At 37.4% G+C, this 18,970-nt stretch overlaps 1 protein-coding gene across 8 annotated transcripts in view; it reads left to right on the top strand.

The window, feature by feature from the left end:
- GPD2 (glycerol-3-phosphate dehydrogenase 2) overlaps positions 1 to 14,833 on the top strand; it is a 195,309-nt gene extending 180,476 nt beyond the window's left edge. For all 8 annotated transcript variants that reach the window (XM_072960982.1, XM_006196178.4, XM_072960984.1 and 5 more), the window contains 4 exons: positions 8,024 to 8,136; positions 8,240 to 8,318; positions 8,514 to 8,612; positions 11,416 to 14,833. In XM_072960982.1, coding sequence (XP_072817083.1) covers positions 8,024 to 8,136; positions 8,240 to 8,318; positions 8,514 to 8,612; positions 11,416 to 11,541 — 417 coding nt within the window. In that variant the 3' untranslated portion in view covers positions 11,542 to 14,833. The remainder of the gene's footprint in view (positions 1 to 8,023; positions 8,137 to 8,239; positions 8,319 to 8,513; positions 8,613 to 11,415) is intronic.
- The last annotated feature ends 4,137 nt before the right edge of the window (positions 14,834 to 18,970 follow it).

Consider the following 18,970-nt stretch of genomic DNA (forward strand, 5'->3'; position numbering starts at 1 on the left):
TAAAACTAAGGAAAAAATTTAAAAGTATTATATAGAAGTCTTTAAAACCACAGTTTCTTTTATAAACATGTAATGTCTTAGTCTGTTAGTAGAGGCCAGCCCAGTTTTTGATGATGACTCTTTTTTGTTTGTTTTGGGGGCGAGGTAATTAGGTTTATTTATTTATTTACTTATTTTAATGAAGGTACTGGGGATTGAACCCAGGACCTTGCACATGCTAAGGACACACTCTGCCGCCGAGCTATACCCTCCCCTTTGACGATGACCTTAGACTTCCTGCTAATTTCTGTGTGTGTGTTTAATATCAATAGGCCTTAGGAAACTGGGAAGATATTTTTGTAACAAATAGCTTGTTGTAACAAATTCCTGTAACAAATATTCTTGTGACCAAATACTCTTTTTTTAGGAGGTGGGGGTTGTTTTTGGAAAATCCCTTATAGAAAAAATGCTCTCAAATTTGTGATCATAATTCCTGAAAAAGTAAGATAATAATGATTGTGGGTAGAATGGTTTCTGGTTTTCATTGAAAACATTCTTAGACTGTATTCTACAGTGAAATTCACACTCCTGCAAGTTTGCCTTTGGTAGGAAATAGTGGTTTTAGGGCCTGACCACCAAATACTTATTGATTTGTGTCATTTGAAATTTTATATTTATATCCAAATTAAAAATGAAAGCCAATGACGATGCTCAGACACCCACACATACAGCCCTGGGCTGCTTGTAATAAACAGAAGATGGTCATGATTTTTTAATTAAACCAAAGTATTGTGGTGTGCAGAGACATGTTCACGTATTTATTCAGAGAATACTCACTGTACTCATTGGTTTGGTTCGTTCCCCCCCGCTCTCTCTTGAACCCACTCCGTTTAGACTCTTTCGCCATTTTGCTGTGTGGCTTTGGTCGTGCTCCCCAGTAACCCCCATGTCGCTCAGTGTACTTGTCAACTCTCAGTCCTCCTTTTACTCAGCCAGTTAGTGGCCTTGACAGTTGATCCCTCCCTCCTTCTTGAACAACACCTACTTAGCGTCCTCAGGCCGCTGTAACAGAGTGCCGCTGACTGTGGCTTAAGCAACGGACATTTACTTCTCATGATTCTGGAGGCTAGAAATCTGAGATCGGGGGCCAGCGTGGTTAGATCCTGGTAAGAGCCTTCCACCGGGCTTCAGAGAGCTGCCTTTTAGAGAGTGGGCAGAGAGAGAGAGAGAGAGAGAGAGTGCTCTGCTCTCTTCTACTCAAGGTGCTAATCCTAAGAAGGTTTCTTTGAAGCTAGTTACCTCCCCAGAGCCCCATCTCCAAATGCCATCACTTTGGAGGTTGGTGGTGGGGGGTGTACACTTCAGTCCACGGCACCATCTCTCTTGGATCTCCTCCTGCCTCCCTCAGACTGCTACATTACTGACCTCTCCATGTTATAAACATCTATTCCACTCTTTGCTTGGGCCTCAGTCTTAGTTTATGAAAATTGATCTAACTCCATCAGCAAACCTTATCATATTTATCTTCAAATGACTCAACCCTTTCTTAACACACTCAACTGCTATCACCCTGATTCAGGCTACCAGCATCTCTTACACAGATTATTGTAATAGCTTCTCTCCCCTCAGACAATGTCCCTGCTTTAACAATTTCAATAATTTCTTTAAAGTTAAGGAAGGTCATTGGATATGTTAGTCTGAAATTCAGAGGGGAAGTCTGAACTGGAGATACAAATTTGAATTGGTATTTAAGCCATCCCACTGGAACAGGCAGTTCATGTAGTTAGATGACAAAAGGTGATCCCAAGGGTGAGCTCTCGGGCACTCCAGAGTTTGGAAGTTGGTGAGGGAAGGAAGAACCAGGAGAAAGAGAAAGTAATGGCTAGTGAGGATGGAGAAGGTGTGGCCGGACTCAAGGGAGAGTTGTGACCCGGAAAGAAAGGGAGAAAAGATTTCAAGAAGAGGGGAGTAATCTACTGAGTCAAGTGTTACTGGCAGGCTTAGTAAGACGAGGACTGACAGGTATTCCTTTGCTAACACCCCATCTCTTTTACTCAGAGTAGAGCCAAGTCATTACCGTGGTGAACGAGGCCCTCTGTGATCTGGCCACCACCTTTCCCACTCCCCTAGTGTTTCTTCCCCCTTCTTCCCTCTCTCCAACCCACAGGTCGAGTTGTTTTTCTTTGATCCTTCTGCCTGGAATGTTCTTCTCTGGATGTCCTCATAGTCTGCCTCCTCACTGCCTGCTGTTCTCTACCCCAGGGAGGTCTCCCCTAACCAGGCTGAACAGTCAAGTACCACCACCTCCCCAACCCAGTCTGAATGGCATTTTCTATCCCTTCCTTTATTTTTCTCTGTAGCACCAGTTCCCATTTGATGTACCATGTATTTAGTTGTTTATTTATTGTCAGCCTTTTCTCCAGAAAGTAAACTCTCCAAAGGTGGAGACATGATCTGTTTTGTTTCAGATATGCCTGGCATGTAGAAGGCTCTAAATCATGTCTATTGAAAGAGTGAATGAACATTATGGAGCATATATGTCATATGCTGAAGGTGAAAGGAAGGGCTGGGCGTAGGTCCCGTCCCTCCAGCTTTCTCATCCTGGTGGAGATTCCTGAAGATGATTACTTATCAGTCACCTGAGAAATGTAGGGAAAAAGGCAGATTTCAAGGCTTGAATTTAGACTATCAGAGGCAGAATCTTCAGGGGTGAAACCACGGTCCTACATTTAAAATATTCTCTTCCAGTAATTTTAATGCCATGAATGTAGGGTCCTGATGGTGGAATCACTGTTTGAAAAGAGCTCCTTAATCCTGACCGCAACTCTGCCAGGCATAATCTTTATCCCCATTTTATAGCTGAGGAAACCAGCTCAGGGAGTAAGTTCTGGTCAGAGTTCACTCAACTAGCAGATTGTGGAGCTGGGATGGAGGCCAGGTACTCTGACCCCAGAGTGCACCCTTTTCCCACCTTGCCCTGTTGCCTCTGCACGGACAGGACAGGCTTATAGCTCTTCCAGTTTTGAGTTTTGGGGTGACCATTGAAAGCTAAGTACAGAGGCAACGTAAGAATGGAACTTACTCCTGTGCTACTGCCAATCATTTTTACCATATAGAAGGATTGGGGATAATGTGTTCCTATAAAAATTATGGTTGGAATGATTTGAATATGCAGGAAGGTACTTTGTGCCAGGAATTCAGGCTGTAGGAAGGAGGAAGGAGGAAGAAAATTCTGTAAAGTGATTGTGTTCGCCTTGCCGAAGAAACTAGATTTAACTTCAATTTAGATTTTATGAGCAGATTCATGTACTCAGAAATATTCTCCCATCCCCCTTAACAAACAGAGTAACAGAAATAAAAGACCTAAAGTTATTACTCAGTTTCTGAGACAGAGGTGTATTAATGAGAACTGTGGACAGTCTAGGGGGAACAAAGGAGAGGGAAAAAAAGAATTAAAGGTTAGAAAGCTGGACTTCTGAGAAAAGGTTAAAAGCATTGGGATTACTTAACTTGCAAAAGTGAAAGAGGAGCAAGGTGATAAATAACTCTCCGTAGATAAATTGTGGTTATTTTTACCAGTCATTACTTAATGAGTGACTCATGTACTAAGCATTATACCAAATATTTTATGGGAATAATAAACAGCTCATAGTTTCAAGAATCTTCAAATTTAATCAAGTGATTACAACACATATATACCTCAGAAATGTGTGTATATTTTCCAAAATTTAGAGAACTGTTACTCAAGATCAAATCCAGCCAACTTGGAATAACTGACTAGGGTGAAAGGCGTTGTGCAGGGGAGCTGGGATTGCTAGAGGAGTTGGTGAAGTCATTTAGAGGATGTGACATTGCCAAATTGTGTTTTTACAGGGTATAAATTAATATCAGTGAAAGAATGACTGCATGGTCAAAAGAGTTTGGGAAATTCTGAGGTAAACAAATGAAGCCATTTTCTTTAGTGCAGATAATCTCGTGCCTTTAATGTGCTTATACATGTTGTCAGTTTCCAGAAGGGAATTTATTTGGAGATAGACCCATCTCTCACTTATGGGAAGGGCTGGTAGGAAGGGAAGCTAGTATTGCTTTAGGATATGTTTTGGGAAATGCTGCCATATTATTTGGTAAAGAAGATTTTATAACCTTCAGACAAACATGCATTTCACTGAGAGACTTTTAGAGAAGACCACTTAGGTAGATTGAGAGAGTCTCACAAAAATAAAATATTCCAAAATTGATTCCAGTGAGAAGAATAAAAGGGAAGCAAGTGCAGAAATGAAGAGACTATGGACAGAGCAAGCTGATAAACAGCAAATGTCAAACAAATGGAAGACAGGTCCTCAACAATGAAAGGGTACCCAGGACTAATAAGCATGCATAAAAATAGTGTCAGGAACTGGCTGAATGTTGGCAAAAAATTCTAAAAACACCAAAAATAACTTCCAAAAATTGAGAAGGATGCAAATAAGGCCCAGCCAAGATCGCTGCTTCAGGTGCCTGGCACCATATCCTTGACTGTCGGAGAAGGGAGAGAACCTTTTAACTCAGAGTTTAATACCAATTTGTTTTTCTTTTTTTCCTTTTTGTCAAGGAGAATGATTTTCATTTCAAGAAGAGCAAAATAAATATTGGTAAGGGGAAACAGACATTCAAGTAGGAAGCTGCTCTAAGTGAGTCTGTATGCCAACCCAGAAAAATTATACCACAGGGTACTTGGAGAATTTGCAGATGGGATTTATTTAACTACTGTTGAGCTTTAAGTATTATGGCAAATAGGAACAGAACCCGAAGACAGAAAGTGGGTAAATGTAGTACCAAGTTCCAAAAAGAGAAAGGGCTGGTGGGGGGGTGGGGATATAGCTTGTAACCCATAAGCCAGTGGTCTTGGCATTGATCATGGGCAGTTTTCTAGATTATGGCATTGTAAGTTTGTTTCATCAGCATTTAGTAGGTAGTGATTACTGGAAGCTAGTAGTGAACCATTTAGAAAAATTCATTTAAGACATATTTTCTTTTCAGAAAGAGCTACAAGATTGTTAGATCATGGAAATGTTACAGACATAATGTATTTGGATTCCATAAAGCATTTCACGAAGACCCATGTGATATCTTTTTAAACTTGGTGAATTTGTAATTGGTCAAAAATCACTGTCCACGGAAAAGGTCTCTGATAGCATGTCCTGAATACTCCATCCTTGGTCTTGATCTAGTCTACCGTGGTTCCACTGCCTAGATTATGATGTTGATGGCATGCATCTTTGGTATATCAGTAAGAAACTGGAGAGAGAGTGAATGTTTGGTGACAAATTGAAGCAATGGGTGAAATTTCATTAGGTATAATTTAATAGAGATAAGTGGCAAACTTTGCGTTAGGTACCAAAACAACTCTATCCATTCATGATAGATTTGACAAGACTTTAACAGTAGCACATGCAAAAAAGAAATACGGTTTTTGTTAACTGTGAATGCATTGCAGCTAACAGTGGATCATGGCTGCCCCTAAATGCAACTAAAATCTTAAGATGCCTTAATAGGAATCATATCTCTAGATTGATGAAATTACTTCTTTCTAGGTACTTGCCAGATCTCTGTGGGAGTATTGTGTTGTGTTCTGATAATTTTATTATATGACAGACTAGCTGTGGTTTAGGGGAAATTATCCATCATGGTGAAGGGATTTAAAATCACTTATACAGGAGAGTAGTTCTAGACTTAAAGAAAATTCTTAAGGAGGAAATTCCTCTGTCCTTAAATATTTATTGTGCTGTGATACAGGAAAAAAACAACAGAAACAACAACAAAACTTAGACTTTAAAAAAAATTACTGTAGGAAAGTTGTGTTAATCCCAAACAGATTGGAAGAATTGCAGATTGTTGTAATCTCAGCATAAATATTTTTCTCAATTAGAGCCTTCCCTTTATGGGCTGCTGTCAGTGGAGTTACCTGTCTATTGCTAGAGTTCTTCTTTAGATGGAGACCTCATGCTTCTGTTTTTGGAATGTTGTAAATGAAATGTGGGATTAGGGAGGCACATTGGGTTATTTCAAAAGAAGAAGTCCTTCCAGCTTTGAAATTCCATGGTTCCTTGCTTGGTATGGAATATGGGCCCATTACACAGGCGATTAAGGGACACAACTTGAGGAAGGGCTTGTTCTTGGAGGGGAGCATTGGAGATGCCACTTCCAAGGAGGTGAATCTTGAACCAGTTTTGTAGAAAATAGCTGGGCAAAATTCGTGCAACAGAGGAATAATCTTATTTATAGCTAGTGAATTTTCTTGTGTGAAGAGAGTAATCTGCTGGTGAGGGAACGTCCTTGGTGGCTTCAAAGGTAAGTTTTATGTATACCGTATATATCATGTGTATGTGTATCTGTATATATAGAGAATATATAACATGTAAAAATTAAATATATTATATTTAATATATAATAAAAATATATAACATTTAATGCAATAACATTCTTAATGTTCTTACACAGCAAAATGAAAAGTTAGAAATGCTAAAAACTCTCTCAGTTTATATATATACTATATATATATATATATATATATAGTATATATATCTTCCTTATAGATTTATATTTTAAAATATATATATTTTTCCTAAGAGAAAGGAAAGTAGAAAGGGAATAATCTCAGAAAAAAGTTTATCTTCCCCAAGAAAAAAGAGTGAAGGGACTTGTCACATTTCATATAGGTGTATGTGCCATTGTTTTATTGTCTTTGTTTCACTTTGCACTGGCACTATTCTGCAGACCAGAATTTGGGTCCACAAATTGACATAGTAAGATCCTTTGATGGGAAGTCTGGAGGATTTAAGACTTGTGTTAGTAAGCATTTTCTAGGTTATGCTATATAACAACTTCATAATTTCATTGGTTTGCTGTAGCAAGCACTTACTTCTAACTCATATTACATGAAGGCTGCATGTTAGCTGCGGTGACTCTTCTTCCTATTTTCATATTGGCTTCAGATCTCTCTGATTCAGGCTCTTCTCGTGACACAGGAGCAAGAGAGGCTAAGCAAAGCTGTGCAGTTGTATTTAAAGCTTTTACTTAAAAGCGGCGTATATCATATCCATTCATGTGCCATTGGCCGAGGTAAATCACATGTTCAGACTCACATCAATGGCGTTGAGAAGTATACTTACAGGGAGAGAAGTGTGTATACATAATATGTGTATATATGAGAGGAAAGAGATATTTGTGAAGAATGCACAGTGCAATGGTGCCATTTTGGAAGTTCTTAGTTGGGAGATTGGTGTGATGAAATCTAAGAAAGACAATATTCTGAGCAATAGGCAATATCAGTTGGGGCTGGGGACATTGAAAACATGAAGAGTTAACTGTTCATTAGAATAACTTGTTTCTTCTCATGACTCTGTAACTTCCACCCAACTCTCAGCATCCCAGTGACAAAATTTTATTATTAGTTAATCCCGTGATGTCTGTCTTGGTACTTCTTGCCACATTATTATAGTTGTTCAAGTCCCAGATATCTTCTTCACTTTTCACTGCTTTTTTTGTCACCAAACCACAGAGATGTGGTCCTGTAGATTTTGCTAGTCAATACTGTGGAAGAATATTCAACAGTAAGAAGAAAAAAACTATTAAAACATGCAACAACACAAATGAATCTCAGAATTATTATGCTATATGCAAGTAGTCAAACACAGAAATCTACGTACTATATGAACCCTTTCATATGAAATTCTAGAAAAGGTGAAACTTTGGTGACAAAAAGCAGATCAGTGGTTGCCGGGGCTAGAGGTCGGGGGGAGGACTCAACTGCAGTGGGAATGAGGAGGCTTTTTAGGGGATAGAAATGTTGTATATCTTGATCATGATGAAGTCAACATCAAACTAGGTGGATTTTGTTGAATTTAAATTATATCCATAAAACTGGAGGAAATAAAAAGTTGTGCTGGCCAGAAAAATGAGGATGAGCTTCTTTTTAGAAAACCAAATGGGAGGGAAAAAAAGAGAAAAAAAATCAATAATTCTTTCCATAAATCTTTGAACTTTGTGTGTGTCTGTGTTTTAGGAAGAACTTGAAACAGCCAGGAAGTTTCTCTACTATGAAATGGGCTATAAATCTCGATCAGAACAGTTAACAGATCGCTCTGAGATTAGCCTACTGCCTTCAGACATTGACAGGTACTTCTAATAAGTTTCTGTATCTCTCTTTCTTTCTTTTTTTTTTTTTTTCTGTCTTCACCTACCTAAGTGTATTTTCCCATTATTCCACGTTGTGTTCCAGATACAAGAAGAGATTTCATAAGTTTGATGCAGACCAGAAGGGCTTTATCACCATTGTTGACGTTCAGCGTGTATTAGAGGTAATACTTTCTTTTTTCCGTTCAATGCCTTTGATAGCAGAGGAATGTAAAGATTATTTTAGGTAATTTTTTCTCATCTAGTGCTTTCTATAAGTAATATTTTTCTTTGAATTTTTGAAAGGCTGGTAACATTAATAAAAGGATGTGCATAATTTTTCATGAAACTTCATCACTTTGTGCTTTCCTTTTATTTAGAGTATCGGTGTCCAAATGGATGAAAATACACTACATGAAATTCTGAATGAAGTAGATTTGAACAAAAATGGCCAGGTTGAACTCAATGAATTTTTGCAGGTGAGTTGTGGTGAAGGGAAACAAGTGTACTTATTTTTTTTATCTTTTGCTTGTTGCTGGATGTTGAGGAATGGATTTTTAAGTCCACATAGTTGTCACTTCATTCTGAAAAAGAAGAGAGCATGAATCCAGCAAAGGTTGTTATGTCTGCCCTCAAGGATAAGGTGCCTATTCTTTTTCTAAGGCACATTATGTTGTGTTGGACAATTTAGATTAAATCTAAGTTACTCATGGCTTAAAGGGCTGAATTAGAAGCGTGCTTTATAAAGATGTATGCCATGGGATTCCACTAACAGACCCTTCTTTATGTCTACTGTGGAAAGTATATTTTAAATCAAGGAAGTTTAAAGAAATCAGAATTGTATTCATTTGAGAACCTGAAATGCAATGGTTATATTCTTATATTTTAAAGAACCTGAAAAGTGAAAGAAAGGAAACCTGTATTCTAAGGTCAAGACCACATAATTCAAGCATTTCTTTTGCAATTTTCCACTTACTCAAGGCTCAGTTGTTTAATCATAACAATGAAGGGAGTAAATTTTGTTCCTTTAACTTCAAACTGGATGCTACACATCATTCCTTAAAAGAAAGAAATTCAACAAACCCATCCATTATTTGTAGCTGTCCACAGGACACTGATCTTATGAAGAATGCATTGGTTTCCCAGCAGCCAGGTTTTTTCTGTAGTGCTTCTTGGGCAGGTATTTCAAATGAATGCTGGGTCTTGCTCGCACCATGGCAATGATGAATGCTGAACATGAAATAAATTAATGCTGGGGATTTTGGTCAATGTCAGCCCTTTCTTCACTGTGTCAAGTTAAACAAACAAGATCAAGGCAAAGGAAATGGTAATTGTCTCTCTGGAGATGAGCTGCAGATCAGAGCATTGTTGAATCTAAATGTAGAAAATTTTCACAGGTTGTGTCCAGCATTACAAAAAAGAATGTTTAGTGCTTTAGCTTACTTACTGTTTAACTAAGTGCACATCTGAAATTGAGTTTAAAATGTATGCTTGGGAATTAGAAACCATTTAATACATTTTTGGTCGAGTTTTTTCTTGAGAAAAATCTTACTATTTGTTTCCGGATTGCAGAAAACTTTTCTTCAAGGAAATAGTTGATGCTTCATTTCATACATTGCAAATAAACAGCAGCATTTAGGGTTCAAAGACCCAAGGCTTTAGAAACAATGAGTCTAATTTTATAGATATGATATGTAGGTCAGGTTTTAAGTAATTTTCTTGAGTGCAATAGAGTTAAACATGTAGAAAATAATTTAAACCATCTGTGGGTTTTCTTCTAGAGTTTTTTTTTAATAATTGAGTATTTCTTGTCCAATTCTAAATGAAAGAGACTATTCATGCTTCTACTAAGTACAAATACACAGTGTAATTTTCAACTTAAAAAATGCTGACCATATTTCTTATGAAATACATTCACACCCAAATATTATGTTTTTCTTGTAATATGTTTTCAAGATATATGTAATGGTTAAAGGAAACTCTGAGTTTGTAAAGGTTGGTACACCATATAATGTTTATGGATAAAGAAAAAAACTCTGGCTCTCTCAGTCTTGTTCATGCTGATAAACTTTGAAGGTCTTCATTGAGTCAGAGACAAAACAATAAACAATAAATTGTTCTGTCTTTAGATGTCAGCATTCTTCATTCATCGGATGCAAAGTATGTTTTCAGGGTTTTGTTTTGTTTTTAATAAAGTACTTTCCTTTTCTGAGGATTAAAAGCCTATGGTTATCCCATTAAACACCTTTTTGAATGTAGATATATTTTTAATAACCCTCACGAAAGGATCACTATAGATACTGCATGGTTGCATGACTTTATTTTTAGGTTTGGGCTCTAATGACACTTCTGTGTGTAGGAGTCCATCTCTAATAAGCAATAGCTTGTGAAACAGCTTTTAATAAGGTCATGAAATTCTGATCCAGCCCCTTAGCAGATGTCTCAGACTCTTATTCGGAGTCATTTTTAAGAAATGTATCTCTGTAGGCTAAAAACTATAACCCTAAAAGTATTTTGAGAATATATATATTATATATTTTCCCTAATGCTTGGCTATATCAGTTCTTTTAAAAATAAATAGATAAAAAAAGATTGGGGAAGTGAGATCAAGAAAAGCAAATAGTTAAAACCACATCAACTTAAAAAGGGAAAAAAAAAGCATCCCCATGCTCATAATTGCACAGTGCCTTCCAGATTAAAGGCCTTTGCCTGCTGACTGCATGTAATTTCAAGACTAATTCTGATTTTATCCATTGGATAAAAATGAATTAGCTAAAATCTGGGCTGTGGAGTGCTTTTAATTCTTAAGGTAGATCTCTGGGTCCATTTTCAAGGATTTAAATGTAAATTACTTTAAAAAGTCTTTAAGGAATTTGGATTTGGGGGACTTGAAGTTGTCAAGTACAGTAACACTAAAAAAGAGTAGTTAAATATAGGTCACGGTTTGTCTTTGTTCAATCCCTGAGATTCCTTTTTAAGATTTTTAAATGGAATTAAAGATTCAATATTTGAGTTGCTCAAAAAAAAAATGCTCTGAGCACATTAAGGGGCAAGAAGTGATGCATTAATTTGCATTTGAAGGCAGGCTGATTTGCAAAACAGCTGTATTTTTTTGCAGCAGTGGTGAAATAGCTGCCTCTTTCCCCCTTTTTGAAATGTTTGAAAATTGTACTCTTCTTACGTGAGCTGTAGTACCTGCTCTGGTTTTCAGTTTTCAATGCGGGCGTGAAGAAGGGAGTATGCTGGCTGCCTTCTGAATCTGTTGCCTATTTTCTCTTTAAGCTGATGAGTGCTATTCAAAAAGGAAGGGTGTCTGGAAGCCGGCTGGCTATACTAATGAAAACTGCAGAAGAGAATCTCGACAGAAGAGTTCCCATCCCCGTGGACCGAAGTTGTGGAGGACTGTGAGTCTGAGCAGTAAATCCACAGCCAACAAACACAGGAACAACAAATCACCATGTAACAAACCACAGATGACTTACACCACTCCGAACAGTGGATATGGATAGCTGCCTTTTTTAACACTGGGGAACATTCCAAAGCTGTAGGACGTTGATGTATACCCTTTATTTGTATTTGCCATTCAATCTAGCTTCTTAAAAGTGTATTTTATTTTTTTTCTCATTTTCAATGCACACTGGTTTAATGTTTTGCATTCATTTTGTGACCTGTTAGACTGGACATACTCCTTTTTTGTTTGTTTACTCATTTATTCAAAGTCAGTTTTAGAGGCAGAATATCTAGGCAGAAATTGAAAAAAGAAGCTGGAAACATTTTGCGACACGCACAAAGCTCTGGATATTAAGCTTGTTTAAGTGTTCGCTTCGGCAGCACGTGTACTAAGCTTGTTTGATAGTATTTGTTCTTAAAAGAAATTGAGTAGGGTGTGACCTATTAACACAATAGTGTCTCTGGAGACCCCTCAGCTCCTTCTTCCTCCAGCTTGTCTGCCTTCCTCATCCAAACAGTATTGTGCAACTTTACATCTAGACCATGACTGGCAACACTGGAGAGGGAAAAAATTTTAGATCTGGTGATAAGAGCTAGTCTCAAAGAGAAACTCTGAAAGCTTCCAGAATCACAGGTATAAGTTAAGGATAGCATTGACATTTCTGGGAGTTACAGTGATAGTTTCATCTCAGCAATTCATTTTTACCCCCAGTCACTGCTGGTTTTTCTTTGACTATTACCGTTGCCAGGAAGATCCTGGCTTTTCTTACTTTAAAACCAGCACTGAAGTGGCAGGTTGGATGTAGTGGGCTGAGACTGAATTTCTCAAATCTTCACAGTACTAATAAATTTAAGGATTAAAAACTTGTGTTTATATGTCCACATGTTATAGCACAATTTTCAGTCCCCAAATCCTAAATCTTGGAACATGTGATATTGTCAGATATGGTCTCTTTGACTTAGGTTATCACATTTTAGGGGGGTGTTTGTAAACAGTAAAAGAGGATTGAAATAGCCTTTCGTTAACTTCAGTTCTAATTATTTGTAAAAAGGCACAAAATTGCCATGTTCAAGGTAATTTTAATTGCTTAAAGCCTCTTCTCCTCTGTACTCAATGGAAAAGTTCTCAATCAACCAAAAAGGAAAAAAAGAAAGAAAACCATACCCAATACACACTCACACACATCCCGCATCACACACACACATACACACAGAGACACAAAACAAAAGGAAAAAGCAGTCTGCAATGTATAATATATTGAATTTAAAGGGCCAGTCTGGTATGCTTTTGCAATACTTTGGTGGCACTTTAGCCAGTCATCTGAATGTTTATTCGTTGTGTTTCCTCTTGTGAAGTTAACGACCTACTTTCTTTTTTATTTTTAAGATCATGTTGTGTATGAAATAGGAAATGTAACCCTTTATTTAACATTAGGTTTTCATTGTGCAGGCTTGAGATCTTAATTTTTTTAAAACTGGTAGATAAAACTCTGTTGTGCTTTTATTTCTATATATGCCAACATTGTAGAATATCTTTATGCCTCATTCAAGTGGGGTACGAGCCTGTATGTCATCATGTACACACTGGAGGTTCACTCATCTAAGCCCCCATCCTCACCTCTGAAACAGACAGTTAAGGTAGCATATTAACTCATTTTGTTTTTAAAATGAAGTTTAGACTTGCCACTTCCTAAAGGAAAACCTAAGACAGAGCAAGTGACGCTCCCAGGTATCACTGTGAACTTTTTTCTTTCAAGGTGTGATTTTTACAGTGGCTTTTTTTTTAAATAATGGAATCACGTGGCTTTGTAATTTAGTGTTTTTCTATGAAGACAATAAATTTCACTGTTTAGAACCCAGTGACACTTCATAGATAGAAGAGCTGTCCTTTACAACATGAGAGATGATGTACCGCAGTATTGTACATTTATGCTCTCTCTTTCTTTCTCTCCTTTTCTAGTTAAATCAAGATAACGATGGGCTTGTATCCTCCCTGAATCCATTACAGTAGGGACCGGGTTTATAACCTGACTGGCCTGGGCAGAGCTGTATTTGTAAAGAGGCCTTGTTTATGCACGACTTGCTATGAGTGAAGTTCCTTTAAGGACAAAAAAAAAGCGCACTTTTCTTCTTTTGAGCATATCTGCTTTGGCTTAAAATCTGCTAATTCTAAAACATACGCTTCTTCACCAATCCCAGAGACTTGTCTTGGAAATGAGCTGGTTCCAAGTCTTTACTGTGAATAAAGCACCCCGCATTTTTGCGTAAGTTCTTAATTAAACCTGTACAGCTTCTTTACCTGATTTCAGAAAAGGAGAGAAGAAAATGGGGGTTGGGGGTGTAAACTCCTTCAAAATCTATTCCAAGCGCAAAAGAATTTTTTGTCTTTTTGGAGAAACATGGTATTAGCTGATTATGTTGGGGTGGGTGTGGGGTGTGCAGGTTGTTTTTTTTTAATCGTCAGGTGATTTTTATTTAAAGAGCCTTTAAGGGGATTCAGGTGAAGGAACCCCTGTGGTGGAGAGCTGGATGCTCCTTTAAATTGTCCTTACCGCACTCAGAACAATAGTGATCATGCTGGATTATTTGTTAAGCCAAGGTTGTCTGCCTCATATCCATCATGCTGTTTGCAATATTCTTGCTTCCAATCAACTCATACTGAGTGTAACTTTAGGATTTCTACTACTAGATGCATGCTCCCTATTCTGCTTTAGTTTCTAGCTTTGTTTTGTCTTTTTCAAAATATGTAGCTTACTCTTTTGTACAACAACAAAAATTTCATTCTTTTACTAAACATACTGTAAGGATGATCATTGATCTTATTTCCTTTTTTAAATGTATTTGTAAAGATTTTTGGCATATGAATGTAATAATATTGAATCTATGACGCTAATAACTTGCACTGTTTTGCATTATGTCTTTTTAGAGAGTAAAAAAGCCCTACTGTGTTTTTAAAGCATCAGGTATAATCCCACTACCAGAGTGGCAGTACACACTGCATGTTTTCATATGTGGCATTTTTATGTATTGTGTTGGGTTATTGTTCTGGATTGGACTGTTAAATACTGTGTTTGAGGCTGGGTTGTCATTTTTATAACTGTCTTGGTGTTTTATCGCCATTATTTATTACTTTTGATATACAGAATGAGCTGCATGCATTTATAGAGCAATAAGAGGATGTATTTAATGTGCCTTGTTTTTAACTGAATAAGAACTGAAAGCATGAATCAATAAAACTGATTAAAATGGTCCATTTGCTGGCATTTTGATGTTACTTGCAGCCAGAGAAATAACTTTGATTACTGCTGAAGTTTAAAAAGAACTTTGAAAATATTTTCACAAACTCTATTTTTAATTGCACTTGCACATTAATTATTTTAGCTTGCATTTTTGAAATTTAATCTCAAAAGTGAATCCCTGCATAGACAGATGTAATTTTATGTGACTGCCAGATTTATTTGTATTAATTTGTTGCTGGAGCCTTTAGGGCATGACTTCTGTATCTGTGCAGTCTTATTCTAAAATTACATTCATCCTATTACAACTCTGTTGAATTCCTTTTTTTTTCCTTTCTTCTTTTTTTTTTTTTTTTTGTCAACCAGAGCCTTTCAGCCTGAGCATTCCCAGGCACACTGATGAATTTTATCATAACTAAAATCAATAGAAATGAATGAGAAAGATTACATAATCCATTTTGATCATCTTACATGTCAAGTTGGTGTAGGGTTGCCAAGTGTTGATAAATGCTCTGACAGAAAAAATGCTATATATTTTCATTGTCAGTAAATCAGTAAAGCTGTTATCAGTTTTAACACAAATTTTATAATGCCTATGTTATTTTATAGGTTTTAATTTCCACATATATAAGGAGCGTAGTCTCCATTCTGGTTTAGATGCACTGCTCTTGGTTTGCCTGCTTGAAGGCCTGGGTGAGCTTCTGAAAATTCTTTGAAATTGTATAGCATAACCCAGAGCACTGGCTCCCAGTCAACTTATAACAATGAACTGTTTGTTGAGTGCCTGAAAAAAAATATATAGTAGCTCAAATCATTGTTCATTTTGATCTAACTTACCAAATTTTATAGCACTTTCAAATTTGTCAACATAAAATTTGTCAAAATACATTGTTCCCAGTTTCAAAATGTGTAAAGTTTGTGAAGGTCAAAGAAAGTGAAATAGATACTGACATCAGTAATTTTGCAATTTTGGCCAGCACTGGTGGCAGATTGCACCTGGTGACACCTGACTTAGGAAGGAAGCCAACCAGGGAAGTTTTAAATGGTTATGGCCCCTCACTCGTAATGAAAATTTCTGTATAGGAGATGGAGTTGATGAGCCTTTTGTACCTGTGCTTTGTAGTTTAGGTCCCTAATTAGCTACCACACCTGTGAAATATGTGAACCATGATGACACCAGAGACAGTCCTGCAGGTCCTGTGCTAAGAAGGGTGTGGGCCCTTTATACAGCTCAATAAATACCTTTGGATTTTGTTAAATACTTGACCCAGAATAGTATGATTTATGTGATCTAAGCAAAATACCACTTTTGCAGAATGATCAGGGCTATATTCATTCTCCACATTTGGCATCGAATTACATTGCTTAGCAAACGCTACCATCCGTTCCCTGTCAGTTATCCTTATTCACATTGGGATTGCTTGAAACTTTGTAGGTTCAAGTGTGTATCCTATGGTCATAGACAACATATCCTGTTTCAGTGGAAGAGACTCAGGATCGGTACTCACTCGGATATTAGAGCATGGCATGTGGTACAGTGGGTTCCCCCAGCTTCTGAGCCATTGAAGCCCACTGTTGTGTGTCTTAAGCAGAATCTCTCTGCTCTCATTCTCCAGGTACCCCTGTAGTGCCCAGGTTCGCACCTTCACTGGCTGCTGGCTCCCTTCCCTTCAGTGTGGTGTTTCAGAGAGTTGGAGGTGTAAAAGCATTTTTTATTTTTCCTCTTGGCCCTGGTGCCTAAACAAAAACAGTTTGGGTAAAGGAGAATCTTGAACTGGAGGCTGCTTTTTCATGGTCAGATTTTCTTTATCTAACCTCATATGATAAAACTGGCTCTAACTTTTTTGTGATTTCTTTAAAAAAATCCAATTTAGGCATATCTGATTTTGCTTTAAAAGCTCCCTTCCTCTTTGTCTAAGCGATGTAAATGTAATGAGCTTGATCAACGTATCACTTTCCTTTAACCTGACCCCAACGCCCCCGCCCTCTGTTAAGCAAGCAGTTCCCTCTCCACTCCCTCCTTCCTTCATAGGTCTTTACAGTAAATAGCCTCTGCTTCTCCCTTTTCATTTGTTGCTTGTTAGATTTTTTCTTCTTTGCTTAAAATCAATTTTTTGTTGTTTTTCATCCCCATCATTAATTAATTTACAATTCATTTCTATGCATACAGAGTTTTTCCTATTCAAGTTAAGAAGCTGTAAATCTCAGATCCATTGAAATGACAGTGAGAAATATTTCATTTTATCTCATGAATCATTTGCCATCCTTATTGCAGAAAAATGGCAAAATTATGGTGTACCATGTTTTCATAAATTACTCTGCCCACACCCCCTCCTGCCACCCCAAGCCCCAGTTCGTTTCATTATTTGTTTGGAAAGACTGTAAGAGTCAGAATCCAGACACTTGTGGTAAACAATTCTGATTTTACAGCAGGCTAATCGAATTTTCATAGCATCACAAATTAATTCCTCTGGTACCGTGAAGAATTTAATTCGTGTACAAAATATATCATCTATTTTATAACTCAAAAATAGCTTGATATTAAAATACATCCTGTGATTTGCTAGTATAACAAAAGGGGAAGAGTGCTGAATTCCTTAAATAATGTATATAATTTTCGTTGGGCTTCATATGTCAAAGTAGTCATTTATGTCCTGAAAGGTGTATGCTTTGCACTATGTGTTTGAACACTATTAAAAAATCATGGCTTCTTCCAAAAAGGACAAATTATAGGTTTGCATTTCACATATGACCTAGAATGAAATATCTTATATGGAGACTCCCTCCCTCCACCCTTAGGAATATCCTCAAAAGTAAAGATTAAAATATTTCTAAAGATAGATATTTTTTAAAAAGCAGTGAAAGAAGGCAGTACCTATAATGTTATAACATTCCTAAATGAACAGATTTGTCTATGGCCCTTAATCTCTATTTTATTATCGGGTCTTTTAAGGAACCCTGGTCAGTTATTTGTACAATTGAAAAAGTCAAGTTTATCCTGATAAATACATTCGTCCAAGTGAACTGCTAAACTGTTTTCAAAATGGGCCATTTTTTAAATGGAGCTTATCCAGCCTGATCCATGCTTTAAGCAGCACTGAACCATTAAATAAAAACCTGGGACAAAATGCCTTTGAAAAGGGTTAATTAGCTTTAATATTGATTTATTCCGTATAGGACGCTAATAGACTAGAACATTTATTTCTGTTTTGGATCATTAAAAACTGGCTTTCGTTCTCAAACAATTTGTTTCTAATAAATAAAAATTAGACCAATTAGAGTAGTTTGAGTATAACCTACAATGCGTGATGTACTTTTTAAGAAAACAACCGGATCACTATTTCACAATTCATTGCCGTTCCAACAGAAACACCGTCCGCAAAATACTCACGAGATCATTAAGCTCAAGACAGAAGTACTTTAACCCTAAAGAGGGCTGAGGAGGAGAGGGAGTTAATGTAGGGACAGAAAGCTCCCTAAAGCTAAATTGGCATATGCCGTGCTGGCGTCGCTCTCCTCTAACAGTGGGATTTGCTCCCATCTTCTCCATTACTTCGCCTTCTCCAGGCATTGGCTTTGCCCTTGGAAAATATTACTGCATCGAAAAAGTTTACCCCCCCCCCCCCCCCCCGGCCAAGGTGTTTGCCTATCTGCGGGGGATACCCGCCCTTCCTCTGCTTAGTTTTTGTTCTAATGCTGCCCTCTAATGGATGCCAAATTATTTCATTAGACCCAGAACAAAAGTAAATTTTCAGCCTCTTGGAGCTCCTCCCGCCCTAACCCATCAGGCTATGCAATGGTGATCCGATCATTTTTCCTCCTGTACAAGTGCTTGCGTAGGAGATGTTCCTGTTAATTGTGTGGGGTCACCCCGGCTAAAGTTGCACTCCTCTCCTGGGCAGTAGAGGGGCAGCGATGCTAATTTGTGCTCTATCAAACTTTCCTTTTCTCCTGGCCGGCAACTGGAAAGAATTGATGTTCTAGGGGACTTAAAAATGAGGAATAAAAACAGTGTAAGTGCTGTATTAAGATGATATGCTGTATGTTTTATCAGCCACTGGCACCTAGTTCAAAAGACAAAAAAATTAGCAGCAGTGGTTTGGGAATAGGCCTGTGCACAGGGTGGATATCAAATCCATACATGAAGAATA

The sequence above is a fragment of the Vicugna pacos genome, chromosome 5, assembly GCF_048564905.1.
Source record: "Vicugna pacos chromosome 5, VicPac4, whole genome shotgun sequence".
NCBI classification, from domain to species: domain Eukaryota; kingdom Metazoa; phylum Chordata; class Mammalia; order Artiodactyla; family Camelidae; genus Vicugna; species Vicugna pacos.